This window comes from Lepidochelys kempii, chromosome 3 (genome assembly GCF_965140285.1).
Source record: "Lepidochelys kempii isolate rLepKem1 chromosome 3, rLepKem1.hap1, whole genome shotgun sequence".
Lineage (NCBI taxonomy): Eukaryota > Metazoa > Chordata > Testudines > Cheloniidae > Lepidochelys > Lepidochelys kempii.
Window position 1 is genome coordinate 96,656,187 of NC_136382.1, and position 12,751 is coordinate 96,668,937.

The following is a 12,751-nucleotide window of genomic DNA, read 5'->3' on the forward strand; positions in this document are numbered from 1 at the left end:
GTGGTCACTTTGGATGGGCTATTACCAGCAGGAGAGTGAGTTTGTGTGTGGGGGTGGGGGGGCAGAGGGTGAGAAAACCTGGATTTGTGCTTGAAATGGCCCAACTTGATTATCATACATATTGTAAGGAGAGTGATCACTTTAGATAAGCTATTACCAGCAGGAGAGTGGGATGGGAGGAGGTATTGTTTCATGGTCTTTGTGTATATAATGTCTTCTGCAGTTTCCACAGTATGCATCCAATGAAGTGAGCTGTAGCTCACGAAAGCTTATGCTCAAATAAATTGGTTAGTCTCTAAAGTGCCAGAAGTACTCCTTTTCTTTTTGCGAATACAGACTAACACGGCTGTTACTCTGAAACCTGTGTGTGTCTTGTGGCTCTTGAACTTCTGAAGATTATCATATGCGGCTCAGAGTGTCAATAAATGTGGCTACCCCTGGTATAGGCAATCCATCAGAAAAGCTCCAGCTGTTAGCTTTCTTATTGATCTGAAATAAAATAGATAACCTAATATGTTTGTATAAATTTAGTCTTTGTTGCCAAATGACACTTGAACTGGATACTATTAATAAGAATATTAGGAGTTCATATAGCCCTTCTGGAGGAGATCTTTGCATTTCCCAAAGAGGTTTAAACCCTCAGTCTTACATACTATTTTTGGGACCTAGCAAAGAGATAAATAATTTTGCGTGTTTTCCAATTATCCTTGTTCTTTTTTTAAACTTTCTAATAGGAAATTGATCTGCATCATCTTGCTTGCAAAAAGTGAGTTTCAATGTCCAGATACTATGACTGTGCCTTTTTCTAAAACTACAAGGGAGAGATGGGCCAAAACAAGAACTTCTTCTTTTTTTCAATGAACCCCTGTATGTGGGTTTTAGTTTGGATAAATTTAATCTGGATCTGAACCAACCCTGGTTTTGACTCTTCAAAACCTAAGTGACAAAAATATATTACAAATTCCATGCTGCCTTCATGCTAAAGCATTAACTTATTACTCCATGGCTAGTGCTACAGTAAAGTAAATAATTAGTTCTGATCAGTATAAATACATCTAGTTCATCAGGCTTATCACAATGCAGCTGTCCAAAATTAAATACTACTCATGCATCTGTGATCTCTAAATATACAACAAATACAGAAATCTGACTGAAAAAGGTTATGTTTGTATGTATGTATGTATTAATGAGACCCATTGGTAAGATCTAAATGAAAGTCCATATACATAATTTAACAATAAAATCAATATTTTACTACTTCGTAGTCTATTGTTATAGATCTGCAAGAAACAACCATATTTCTATTGTTACAGCAAAAAACCAAACAAACCCCAAACCCCCAAAAAACAATACTCTACCAAAAAAACTCCATCACTAGATTATTGGAAAATATTATCAGGTTTTTTTTGTTTTTTGAGGAAATACTGTTTAAATACTGATGTGGAGGTAACAAATAAATGCAGCCCCAGTAATCCTTGAATCAGAGTTAAATTTGTTGTGTTATGATGACAATACATTTCTCCATGTTTGGTCTGTGTAAGATTTGATGTCCTTAGCTCTTCATTTCCTTGTTTGTAAGTGCTCTTGTGACTTAGATTTTCTTGATAAGTTAGTAAGAGTAGTACAATGCAAAACCTCAGCCTGTGTTTACTCACTGAATTTTACTGTAGGGCAGTATGTCCCTTGGTCTGCGCCGCTTCCAGCAGCTCCCATTGGCTTGGAGCAGCGAATCGCAGCCACTGGGAGCCATGATCGGCGGAACCTGCGGACGCGGCAGGTAAACAAACGGGCCCGGCCCGCCAGGGGCTTTCCCTGCACAAGCGGTGGAACAAGTTTGGGAACCACTGCTGTAGGGTTTCTCTCTGGGGCAACCTCTGTTTTAGCTCACTACTTCCCTGTGAAACTCTGACCTCCTCAGTGTGGATGGAGCTAATTGGAGCCACCTGCCTACATAATTCAGTAGTAATTACCTTGAATTTTGGTGTAAGGTTTTAGCACCTGAACCTATTATGACACAATCAGAAAATTCTGCATTGATATACATGGTCCTAATGTCTTCCTGTTACAGAAGGGAAACAGGCTTTTTTAAAAAAGGAGGACTTGTGGCACCTTATAGAGACTAACAAATTTATTTGAGCAGAAGCTTTCATGAGCTACAGCTCACTTCATTTGAAGTGAGCTGTAGCTCATGAAAGCTTCTGCTCAAATAAATTTGTTAGTCTCTAATGTGCCACAAGTCCTCCTTTTCTTTTTGCGGATACAGACTAACACGGCTGCTACTCTGAAACCAGGCTTTTTTTATGTTGCTCTAGTACAAGATGTGGAAATAAAAAATATATGGGTAGCAAAATACCATGGAATTTCAGCAAATCTCAGAGGAGAAAATTGAAAAATAAAACCAGAATGGTTTGAATCGAATTAGGACTCAAGATTGCTGAGGAGAAGGCATTAGGCTGTAGATTAGATTTAGTGTATAATTTGGTTGTCTGAATCAGGGAAATGTTATGTATTAAATGGCATCAGTCTCTTATGAGCTTGTCTACTGATAATTCCTTCATTCAGGAAGGTGGAAAATGCTGAAACTGAGCTGATATTTACAAGATTTCAGCTCAACTTGTGAATTCTGCCTTATTCAATGGTGGAAATCTTGTGAGATCAGCTAAAATCTTGTAAGATTTTCACCGTCTTGTGCAGAGAGTCTGTTCTTGTGAACTTTCAAGTATCTCTGAACCAGAACTGGAAAATAGTTTCATTCCAGTTTTGGATCTGGCCTTGAACTAAAACTGTATGGGTTTGTTTGGTTCTTGTAGTTGTGAATCCAGATCTCATTATACTATGGGAAATTTTGGAGAGATTCTTATAATGCTAGTTCTTGGTCAGTCGCTACTTGGAGCAGGATTGAAGAAGGTTATAAAGGGGAGACAACACAATGTAACTTGTAGGAAAATAACATCTATGGAGTATAGCAGGGGTAGGCAACCGATGGCACACGTGCCAAAGGCGGCACACGAGCTGATTTTCAGTGGCCCTCACACTGCCCGGGTCCTGGCCATCAGTCCAGGGCGCTCTGCATTTTAATTTAATTTTAAATGAAGCTTCTTAAATATTTTAAAAACCTTATTTACTTTACATACAACAATAGTTGAGTTTTATATTTTAGACATATAGAAAGAGACCTTCTAAAAACGTTAAAATGTGTTACTGGCACGCGAAACCTTAAAGTAGAGTGAATACATAAAGACTCGGCACACCACTTCTGAAAGGTTGCCGACCCCTGGAGTATAAATGAAAACAACTCTTTAATGTAGAGAAGTGGGATTTCCTGATTGTCAGTCCTATAGCAAAATGAATTGGCATTTAGGTCTGGAACTCATGGAAGAATGGCGGGAGCGGTAGTGAGGAAGTGGAGTGCCATATGATTGAAATGCTGCTGGAGATATTTCACTTTGATTTCTGTTTTGGAAGGAAAAACGCTTAGCTTAAACAAAAATCTAAGTCTGTGCTTTAAAATGTTTTGAATTTGGTTTTTACCACGCAATCCTGATTCCAATTTTAGCGTTTATATAAAAAGGGAAAGATTTGTGCAGCAGACTTGGCAGACTTGCTGTTCAGAAGCAAATGTTTCAGTCAGGAAAAACTGCACGTGTCTCCGTGGCAGACTGTCTAGTTAAAAATTATTAAAAGAAATTAGAAAAAGGGGGGAAAACATACAGCTGAAGTGATTGTTCCTTTCCTCACTTTGGCCCTATCTTTCACCGTGCCTTCAACCAGCAGATTTTTTTAAAAGGGATTTTGTCCACGGTCTCCAGAGAAAGCAGTAAGACTAAGCATCTGGTGTCCAAAAAATTAGCAGATTTCATCTCTACCCTACCTAGCCTTCATTCGGCTGAATTGTAGAAAACAGGATGATCAGACTAAGGCCTGCTCTACACCTAAAACTTAGGTTGACCTATCTGTGTCATGTAGGGGTGTAGTTAAGCTGACCCTAAGCCACAGTGTCTACATTGCTAGGTCAGTGGAAGAATTCCTCCATAGACCTGACTTCCACCTCTTAATGAGGTGGATTTACTACAGCAATGGAAAAACCCTTCCATTGCTGTAGCACGTGTCTACACGTCTGTGCTACAGTGATGTCTCTGCAGCTGTAGTGCTTGTAGCGTAGATGTAGCCTAACTTGGGTTTGTTATGGCAGGGATTATGAATCCCGCGGTCACTGAAAATGGGGGAAAAAATACACAGCTCGTTTAAATTTTATTAAAGCATTATCTGACTCCAATTAACTGCATTAAATGGTAAATCATGTGCTGCATTACGGATTACATGCTACATAGCAGGGCAAAACAAAAACCATAAAACAGATTCCGTTATAACAACTGAAGCTTTTACATCAGAAATAACTGTTTAAAAACTTGCTCTAGTTCTAAGATTTAGAAATATTATGTTTTTACACCTGTTTATTCTATCTTCTACTCCCCCCCGCCCTTCTCAAGACTGAGTGCCTGATTCAGCAGGGTAGATAGTCATGCATTTATGCACTGCAGAAACCAGCATATGTCTCCAGTGTCCAGTCTTTGTTAGACATCTGCATGCAGATGCCAGGCTTATTTATTACTGACCTGATAATAAGTCCTCATATATGTATTTGATTTTTTTTTAATCCAGATGGGAACTGAGAATAGTATTTGCAGACTAGCTAGATCTGCCTGTATTTGTGTTTACGTATATTATCAGTACAGATACTGGAGTGATTCCATAGTTAAAGTGTGTATTGAAATTTGTGCATAAATAGACGAAACATTCCATTTTATGCTAGTGGTTGAATTCAGTGTCCAAATAACTCAGTAGAACAATAGCTTTTTTTAAAAAGTTTTTTTTAGTGTAATTTTAATAACACATGTAGAGTAAAAGATTTCTTGGAGGGAGTAAATAGAGGATCTGCAGTGTTTTGAGGTGGATTTGGAGTACCAGTTTGGAGTACCAGTTCTCTCACCCTGAAGAAAAATATCATGAAATATACCAGAACAACATGAAAAGGTACAGTAGAACCTCAGAGTTACGAACACCAGAGTTATGAACTGCCAGTCAACCACACACCTCATTTGAAACTGGATGTACACAATCATTCAGCAAAAAAGTCCCCCAAAAACCAAACAAATACTGTACAGCACAGTACTGTGTTAAACGTAAACTACTAAAAAATAAAGTTTAAAAGAAGGATTTGACAAGGTAAGGAAACTGTTTCTGTGCTCGTTTCATTTAAATTCAGATGGTCAAAAGCAGCATTTTTCTTCTGCATAATAAAGTTTTAAAGCTGTATTAAGTCAATGTTTGGTTATAAACTTCTGAAAGAACAACCACTATGTTTTATTCAGAGTTACGAACAACCTCCATTCCCAAGGTGTTCCTAACTCTGAGGTTCTGCTGTAGCTGGAATTGCTTGGAGTTATTCTCCCATTGTCAGATAATCTTGTGCAATTAGCTTCCACTTAATTAAGGTGTAGAATTCTAAAAGTTTTTCTTTTTAAGTTTGGGTATTTACTTAGTCTCCAGTATTTCTCAGCATTTAATGTTTCCTATAATAGTGATTGACTGCATCATGATCCTTGTGCATTGGTTGGACTAGATTCTCAGCTAGTGTAAATTGGTAGAGACTCCACTAAAGGCAATGGATCTTCACCAGTTTACACCAGCTGTGTATCTTGCCCAGTGGGTTCTATATAGAGGCCATAACTATGCATTTTGTTTACAATGAGAAACCAGTTCTTTAGTGTGGTGGCTATGGCAGACCCCTTTTTAGCAGTGGAATTCATTACAATTTATGCTTCTGTTTCATATGATTCATCAGAAATATTCTGTTGTGGACTCATGTCGTATCTGCTTCTCCTCAGCTTAAAGTGGACAGTGGATATACCAGCGAGTAGTAGAAAATGTACTGCAATGGACAGTCCTGCACTGGCAGGACTAGGTACTTATTGTCCTAATTAATCTTACAACTGTAAGTTCAGTGACTCTATTAACTGAATTTGAAGGCACAGATGGGCTGGTTACAAGCAGTAATCTAGGTATTTCTCTCCGGGGTGAGAATTCTCCTCTTGCCCTCCCCCCTATCACTTAAGTTTCTTGCCCTAATGAGTTCCATTCATTCTGATAAACAGAGGTGTTCTGTTGCTGTCCCTCACTTTTTTTTAGTGTTCTAATTTAGATATTTCATACATTTTATACAAATAGTTTCTTCAGTTAAACCCCATGAACGGTGATGTGTTAAGCAGTAACTGTTATTTTTTTACTGCTGCCAAGCATGCTGACCAATATCATCTGGAACGGATTGATTTAAGTCACTGATTTTAATTACACCTCTACCAAATATAATGTGACCCGATATAACACGGGTTCACATACAACGCAGTAAAGTAGCGCTCTGGGGGGCGGGGCTGCTTTAATAATGGAAATGCTCGAGGCCAAAGCAAGTTCAATATAACGCAGTTTCACCTATAAAGCGGTAGGATTTTTTGGCTCCCAAGGACAGCATTATACCGGGGTAGAGGTGTATAATTAAATCAGCAAATGGGAAACCTTAAAGATAGAATCATAGAATATCAGGGTTGGAAGGGACCTCCGGAGGTCATCTAGTCCAATCCCCTGCTAGACCAATCCCCAATTTTTGCCCTAGATCCCTAAATGGCCCCCTCAAGGATTGAACTCACAACCCTGGGTTTAGCAGGCCAATGCTCAAACCACTGAGCTATCCCTCCCCCAGCCTTGATTAAAATTGATTTAAATCAAGATTTTCTGTTTACTGATTTAAATAACTGATTTTAATCTTGGTTTGCATTTGTACCTTTTAGTTATTTCTTAAAGAATGGTTGATATTGGTAGGTTGGTAACCAGTGAAACCTTGATTTGAAACTAAATATAGCCTTTGCTACTTCCTGTTAACCAGGAGAATACACTCTATCTATGCATGTTTAAGTAACTATATAGATGTGACATTCCCCAGGGTACAATCTGGATAGTTGAATAGCTGTGTCCTCTCAACCCTCCAACCTCGGGTGCCTTTCACACTGCTTTGCTCTGAGAACAACCACTCCTTGCCTTTTAACATACAGCCTCTAGCATGCAAAATTACTCCCAGCTGAATTATATGAGTGCTTCTAGCCAGCCACTTCTAAATTATGTTGCAGAGTGAAACCAGCAAATTCTCAGTCCCAGACTTGTCCCAAGAAATGTGTGTCTTGTCCTGCCCAACTCTTTTTCTTTCCGTGCAGTACAAGCTCATAGAAAGTCCATCATTTCATTAAAAGAAAATGATATGCACAAACCCTGTTATCTCAGGTTCCAGACACTTCAATCCAAACACATACTGATTTAGATAAAGCAAGTTTATTAACTACAGAAAGATAGATTTTAAGTGATTACAAGTAATGAGGCATAAAAGTCAGAATTGGTTACAAAGAAATAAAAGGTAAATGCAAACTAATACCTAATTTATGAAGCTAAATGAATTCAAAGCACAGGTTTTTTTCACCACATGCTTTCACTGGCTGACCTCCTTTAGTCAGGACCACTCCCTTAGTTCACTGATGCGTCCTTTGTCTTTCAAACATTGTTGATGCTGTGAGTGGAGATGAGGTGAAAGAAAGTGATTTGTGTCCTCTGTTCCTCATTTTTATATCTTTTACTCTTTGAGAATCCTCTCCAGCTGGGGTTCAGGTGATAGCCAGTCTGCTTACATGGAAACCCCAAGCTGTTCCATTGCCAAAATGTAAATTTCTCACTGATGCCCTTCTTCCTGTTAAAGAATGAACACTCAACCCAGTAATAGTTCACTTGATTATGTTGACACATGGCTGAGGTACTTGCTAACCTTTTGTCTCTGAGCAACTGGTCTGGGTTGTTTTTCTAACTTGGAACATGTCTCAGCAATGTCATAGAGTAAAATTTTATAATTTTACCTACAATGTTGCACACATTTTACCAGGAAATAATATTTAGTAGATTTTTGAGTTTTCAAACAATACCGCACAATGCATAGTTTGTTCAAAATTTATCATAGTCTTGTAAAAGTGATGAACATAAGGGTAAAGGCTGTCATGAGAGATTAATGTACATTTATTCAGATTCTTAATTTTTACATTTTTTATTATAAAATGCTGAATCACACATTTCTTTACTAAATTGATTTTTTTTTTACTTGTGACTTGTGTTAAACTATATTTGGATGGTAATTGGAATTCAATTATAAATTCACAGACTGCATTTTAATATTTTTTTAAATAAACTACCATAACTATGCTGGTTACAGAATAAGAAAGTTTATCAAAATATGTTTTTTATTTAAAATGGCTGTATTAAAGGAATTCTTACATGTAGTTACTGAATTCCACTGATTGTTTCTGGCCACTGTCCTTCAAGATTTTAGAACTATTAGATCTCATCCTCTCACAGCTAGTTTTTATTCATAGATTGGAATTGGAAAAAAAGCTTTCCTACTTTTTTCAACTCCCAACTGGTTTCCTCACCTTTGAATGAACTAGTTGATTGAACTGAAATGAAGAAAATATTCTCTCTGCACCCGCAGAAGAGGCTACTTCTGGTTTAGCGCTACAACAAACTCTGATTCCAGGTGCTTAGCCAATGATTTCCAAGTTCTACCAGTTCAGTGGTTTGATGTTCTTTAAAACTTCAGTAGCAAACATGTACTGCTTGTGTATTTTTAAATGTAATTATTTTAATAGATTTCATAGGTTTAGGCCTGAGTATAGCTTGTCATAGCTTCAAATACTTTAGATATTTTTACTTTTTAAAAATGTACTGAAATAACAAAAAATGATGTTTTTTATCTATATGCTTTTCCTTGATTGCCTTATTTCCTTGTGGTCCCCGCCTGTCTATTTGCATCCATCTGCTGTCTCTTGTGTTAGATTGCAAGCTATTTGGGGTAGAGACTGTTGTCTTGTTCTTTTTACAGCATCTAGCACAATGGTGTTAGGGGGCTTATTCCTTCACCCACTTACTTCCCTGGTCCTTCTCGCATGAACAGAGAGCAACAATACCCGAAGTCCAAAGGTGCAAACAATTCGATGTTTATTGGGGTGAACTTCCAGCAAGCATGATTCCAGTTTCCTTCCTTAGTATCCTCCTTCCCAGCTCTGACACCACAGAGCCTTACACCTGTGTCCCTGTTCCCATTCCTACCCTTAGCCAAACATGATTCCAATTTTCTTACCCCCATTCCCTGTTTCCATCTCCCTTACCCACATGCCCATGCCCACCCCCACCCACTCACTTCCACATTGACTACAGATTATATAGTAAAACTTGAGTTCTGCTTAGCTATACCTTAACCAATCATTTTCCTGAAATTTAACTAACCAATCCTAACATATTGTAACATGATTATGTAACCAATTATATCCCACCACCTTCATTAGTTTACACCCAGCAAAATTAATTATACAGCAGACAGGAACAATCACAGAACCAGACAGAGATTATACAGACAAACAATAGCAAAGTGGAAACTATAATGACAAGACAATACAGAAGTGAGGGTTTCACATCCCAGCTATCGATAAGTGAGTTCTTGCCAGACAGGATGCTATCAAACTAAGTTTCCTTTTACATTTTCTAGGCACTTCCCTTTCTCTGGAGGTGATAGGAATACAATCCTGTCCTGATAGTGCCTAACAGCCCAATAGCACCTTATTTCAATGTGACTAGTTTGGAATGTGAGGATGTGACCGTTCGTTTGCTTAGCCAAAGGCCTTAGCCTAAGCACAGGGCCACAAACTGTCACAGTAAGAGAAGGCCCTTACACCGGCAGACAGTGATTTTGATTCTTTCTTTTATACCTCTATAATTAGTCAAGTGATAAGAATACACCTAAATTCTTAGAGTATAGGCCTTTACAGACAGGCCTGAATATCTATATCCTAACAAATGGCATCCTGATCCATGGGTTGGCATCTAGGTTTTATGATAATTCAAAGAATAAACTTTTCCAAGTCTTTTCTTTTCATAATTAATCATACTTTCAGAACCCTTCTCTCCCGCTCAATACACTCTGTTTTTAAGGCTTTTTGAATTATACAGAAGTGTGAAAAGGACCAGTTCAGTTACCGTTGTAAATGTTTGTGAAACATCTTGTTTTCCCTTCAAACTGCTCAAATTAGTGGCTCTGGTTCTGGAGAAGCTTACATCATTGTTCTCTTGAATGATGATGAAATCATTCCCTAAAACCTAATCCAAGTCAGTCTGTATTTCTGAGGTATCTATTTTTAATTTTCCTCCCCTTCCAAAGGTAATCTCTTAAAGGCACAACCTAATTTATTGAAATTCACATCTCCATTTGAACTACTGGACCATTAGTAACAATAAAATACTTGGCATTTACTTCCCACTTTGCATTTTCAAGCAGTTGAGACCAGAGCCCCTTTGTGCTACATGCTATACAACACATGGAAAGAAACTATCCCTGTTTCTAGAGGTCAGTCTGTGTCAGCAAGACAAAGTAGTGGTATTGCATGGGTTCTAGTTCAATCCAAATTGATATCAGTTTGGCAAGTCTTTGGCTGCTCAGTCCTTTCATGCAGCTGAACAGCTGTAAACTAAAAAATACAAACCTAAAAAGAACAACCCATACAGTGTAACTTCTATGCTCCTATGGCGTCTACTCAGCACAACTCTTCTAACCCAGTCCTGGGAGAGCCACACCATTTCTTTTAGGTATTGATTGGAAACAGGATTAGATGCTCTTAGGGATTGGCCCTGCATCATGGAAGTCAATGGGAGCACTACCATTGCCTTCAAAGGGCAAAGGATCAGACCCTAAATTAGCTAGTTATCAGTTGGTGACATCTCTTTGAGCTGCTGCTACTGACTATGAACTGAGATCCCGTTTTTGGATCTGGGCCTAACTCTATAGATCCCCAGAATGATGGATGCTTTGGTGGGGCATCTTCCTAGGGATGGTAGTGGGGTGGATGTAGTAGGACTCGTAGAGCCTCCCGAGGGGATACCAAAAGTACTGAGCGTATATGCCCATCGTTCTGCTCTTAATCCTGAAATGTCCTAAAATTAGAACTGGTAATAGATGCACTGTGAAAGCTGAGATACACAAAGGTAGATTGTGGCATGTGAGAGTGGTTACAGTGCAGGAAGAGCAGAAGATTGGTTTATCACTAATGGCCTCTCACTGGAGTTGAAGAATATCATTTCAAAGGGGAACTCCAGTAAAACTTCCAAAAATTAGTTTTATTTCAGAAGTACCTATGAGGTTAGATTATTTCAAGTGTTTGTGGGTAGCCAGGATGATGATGAAGTAAAATAAATAATTTTAATTATTTTTGTTTTTCAGCTGGAAAATTACTCATTGCACCCTTAATACTGGTATTGGGACTGGCACTGGGAGCTATAGCTGTTGTAATTGGTAAGAACTCATGCAGTATAATTATGACTGTTCTGCTAAAAAAAGGAATTTCTAAGTCTAAGTAATTAGTATATCCCGAATCTGATAGTATAATTCCATTGAAACTTCGTGATCGTATTAAAGGGTTAACATAAAACTGGGAATCAGAATCTGCTGACCTGGATTCTAATCCTGATTTTGCCACTGACATGACATGTGACCTTCAGCAATTCATTCAGTCTTACAGTAATGCCATTTTTAGAGATGGATAAATGGAGGCACAAATACACACATACATATCTCACAGGGGTGTTTTTTGTGACTGATGTTTGTAAATCACTTTGCATCTTAATAATGCTTTCTATATGAGAATCTCAATGCATTATAATTATTTTTTCCTGTGCAGGATTGATGCCTCCCAGCTATTTAGAAAGAACAAATTATTTTCAGTGAGTCAATACTTAGGGCTTGTCTGCACTAGAACATTTTGCCACCTGAAGTATATCAGTATAGTTACAGTAACAAAACCTCCTTTAGTGTGGATGTAGTTATCATAGAATCATAGAATATCAGGGTTGGAAGGGACCCCAGGAGGTCATCTAGTCCAACCCCCTGCTCAAAGCAGGACCAATTCCCAGTTAAATCATCCCAGCCAGGGCTTTGTCAAGCCTGACCTTAAAAACCTCTAAGGAAGGAGATTCTACCACCTCCCTAGGTAACGCATTCCAGTGTTTCACCACCCTCTTAGTGAAAAAGTTTTTCCTAATATCCAACCTAAACCTCCCCCAGTATGAAAGTGCTTGTACCATTACATCTTAATCCTGGGTCAGAAAGCAAAATAAGCTATATACTGGTATAAGGCATCTTTATTCTGGTGTAACTGTGGCCATGCCTACACTAGAAGTGCTTTGGTGCTTGGTGTTTTTGTTTTAACTTTTTTGGTGACATTTCTATGCTGGCAAAAGCCCTAGTGTCAATGCATTTATACTGACATAAAATGCTTTTGCCTCTAAAGCTTATTTTGCTCACCAAGCTATACTGGTGAAACCACTTTTTCTGCACTAAGAGGGGTTTGTATAGCTATATACTGGCATAGCTATAATGACAAAACTTCTAAGTGTAAAACTGGGCCTTAGCTATGATCAGATCACTGAGCTGATCCTGCAGAGTAATGTGTATGGGGTTTAGAAAAGACATGTTGATTATATATGGTTAATCTCTGAAATTGAAGTAATTATAGCAACGTCTGGTACCAACACAGCTGTAAAAGTAATCTTAATAGGGAAGTTGTAAACCACTCTACACCAGTAATTTCACCATCTGTATTTTGACAGTTCATTTTGG

General features: G+C 38.2%; 1 protein-coding gene across 1 annotated transcript in view; it reads left to right on the forward strand.

Moving 5' to 3' along the window:
* The window catches only part of RNF217 (ring finger protein 217), a 99,264-nt gene that overhangs the window by 70,602 nt on the left and 15,911 nt on the right, over window positions 1–12,751 (forward strand). The window contains exon 5 of the mRNA XM_073337202.2: window positions 11,357–11,428. Coding sequence (XP_073193303.1) covers window positions 11,357–11,428 — 72 coding nt within the window. The remainder of the gene's footprint in view (window positions 1–11,356; window positions 11,429–12,751) is intronic.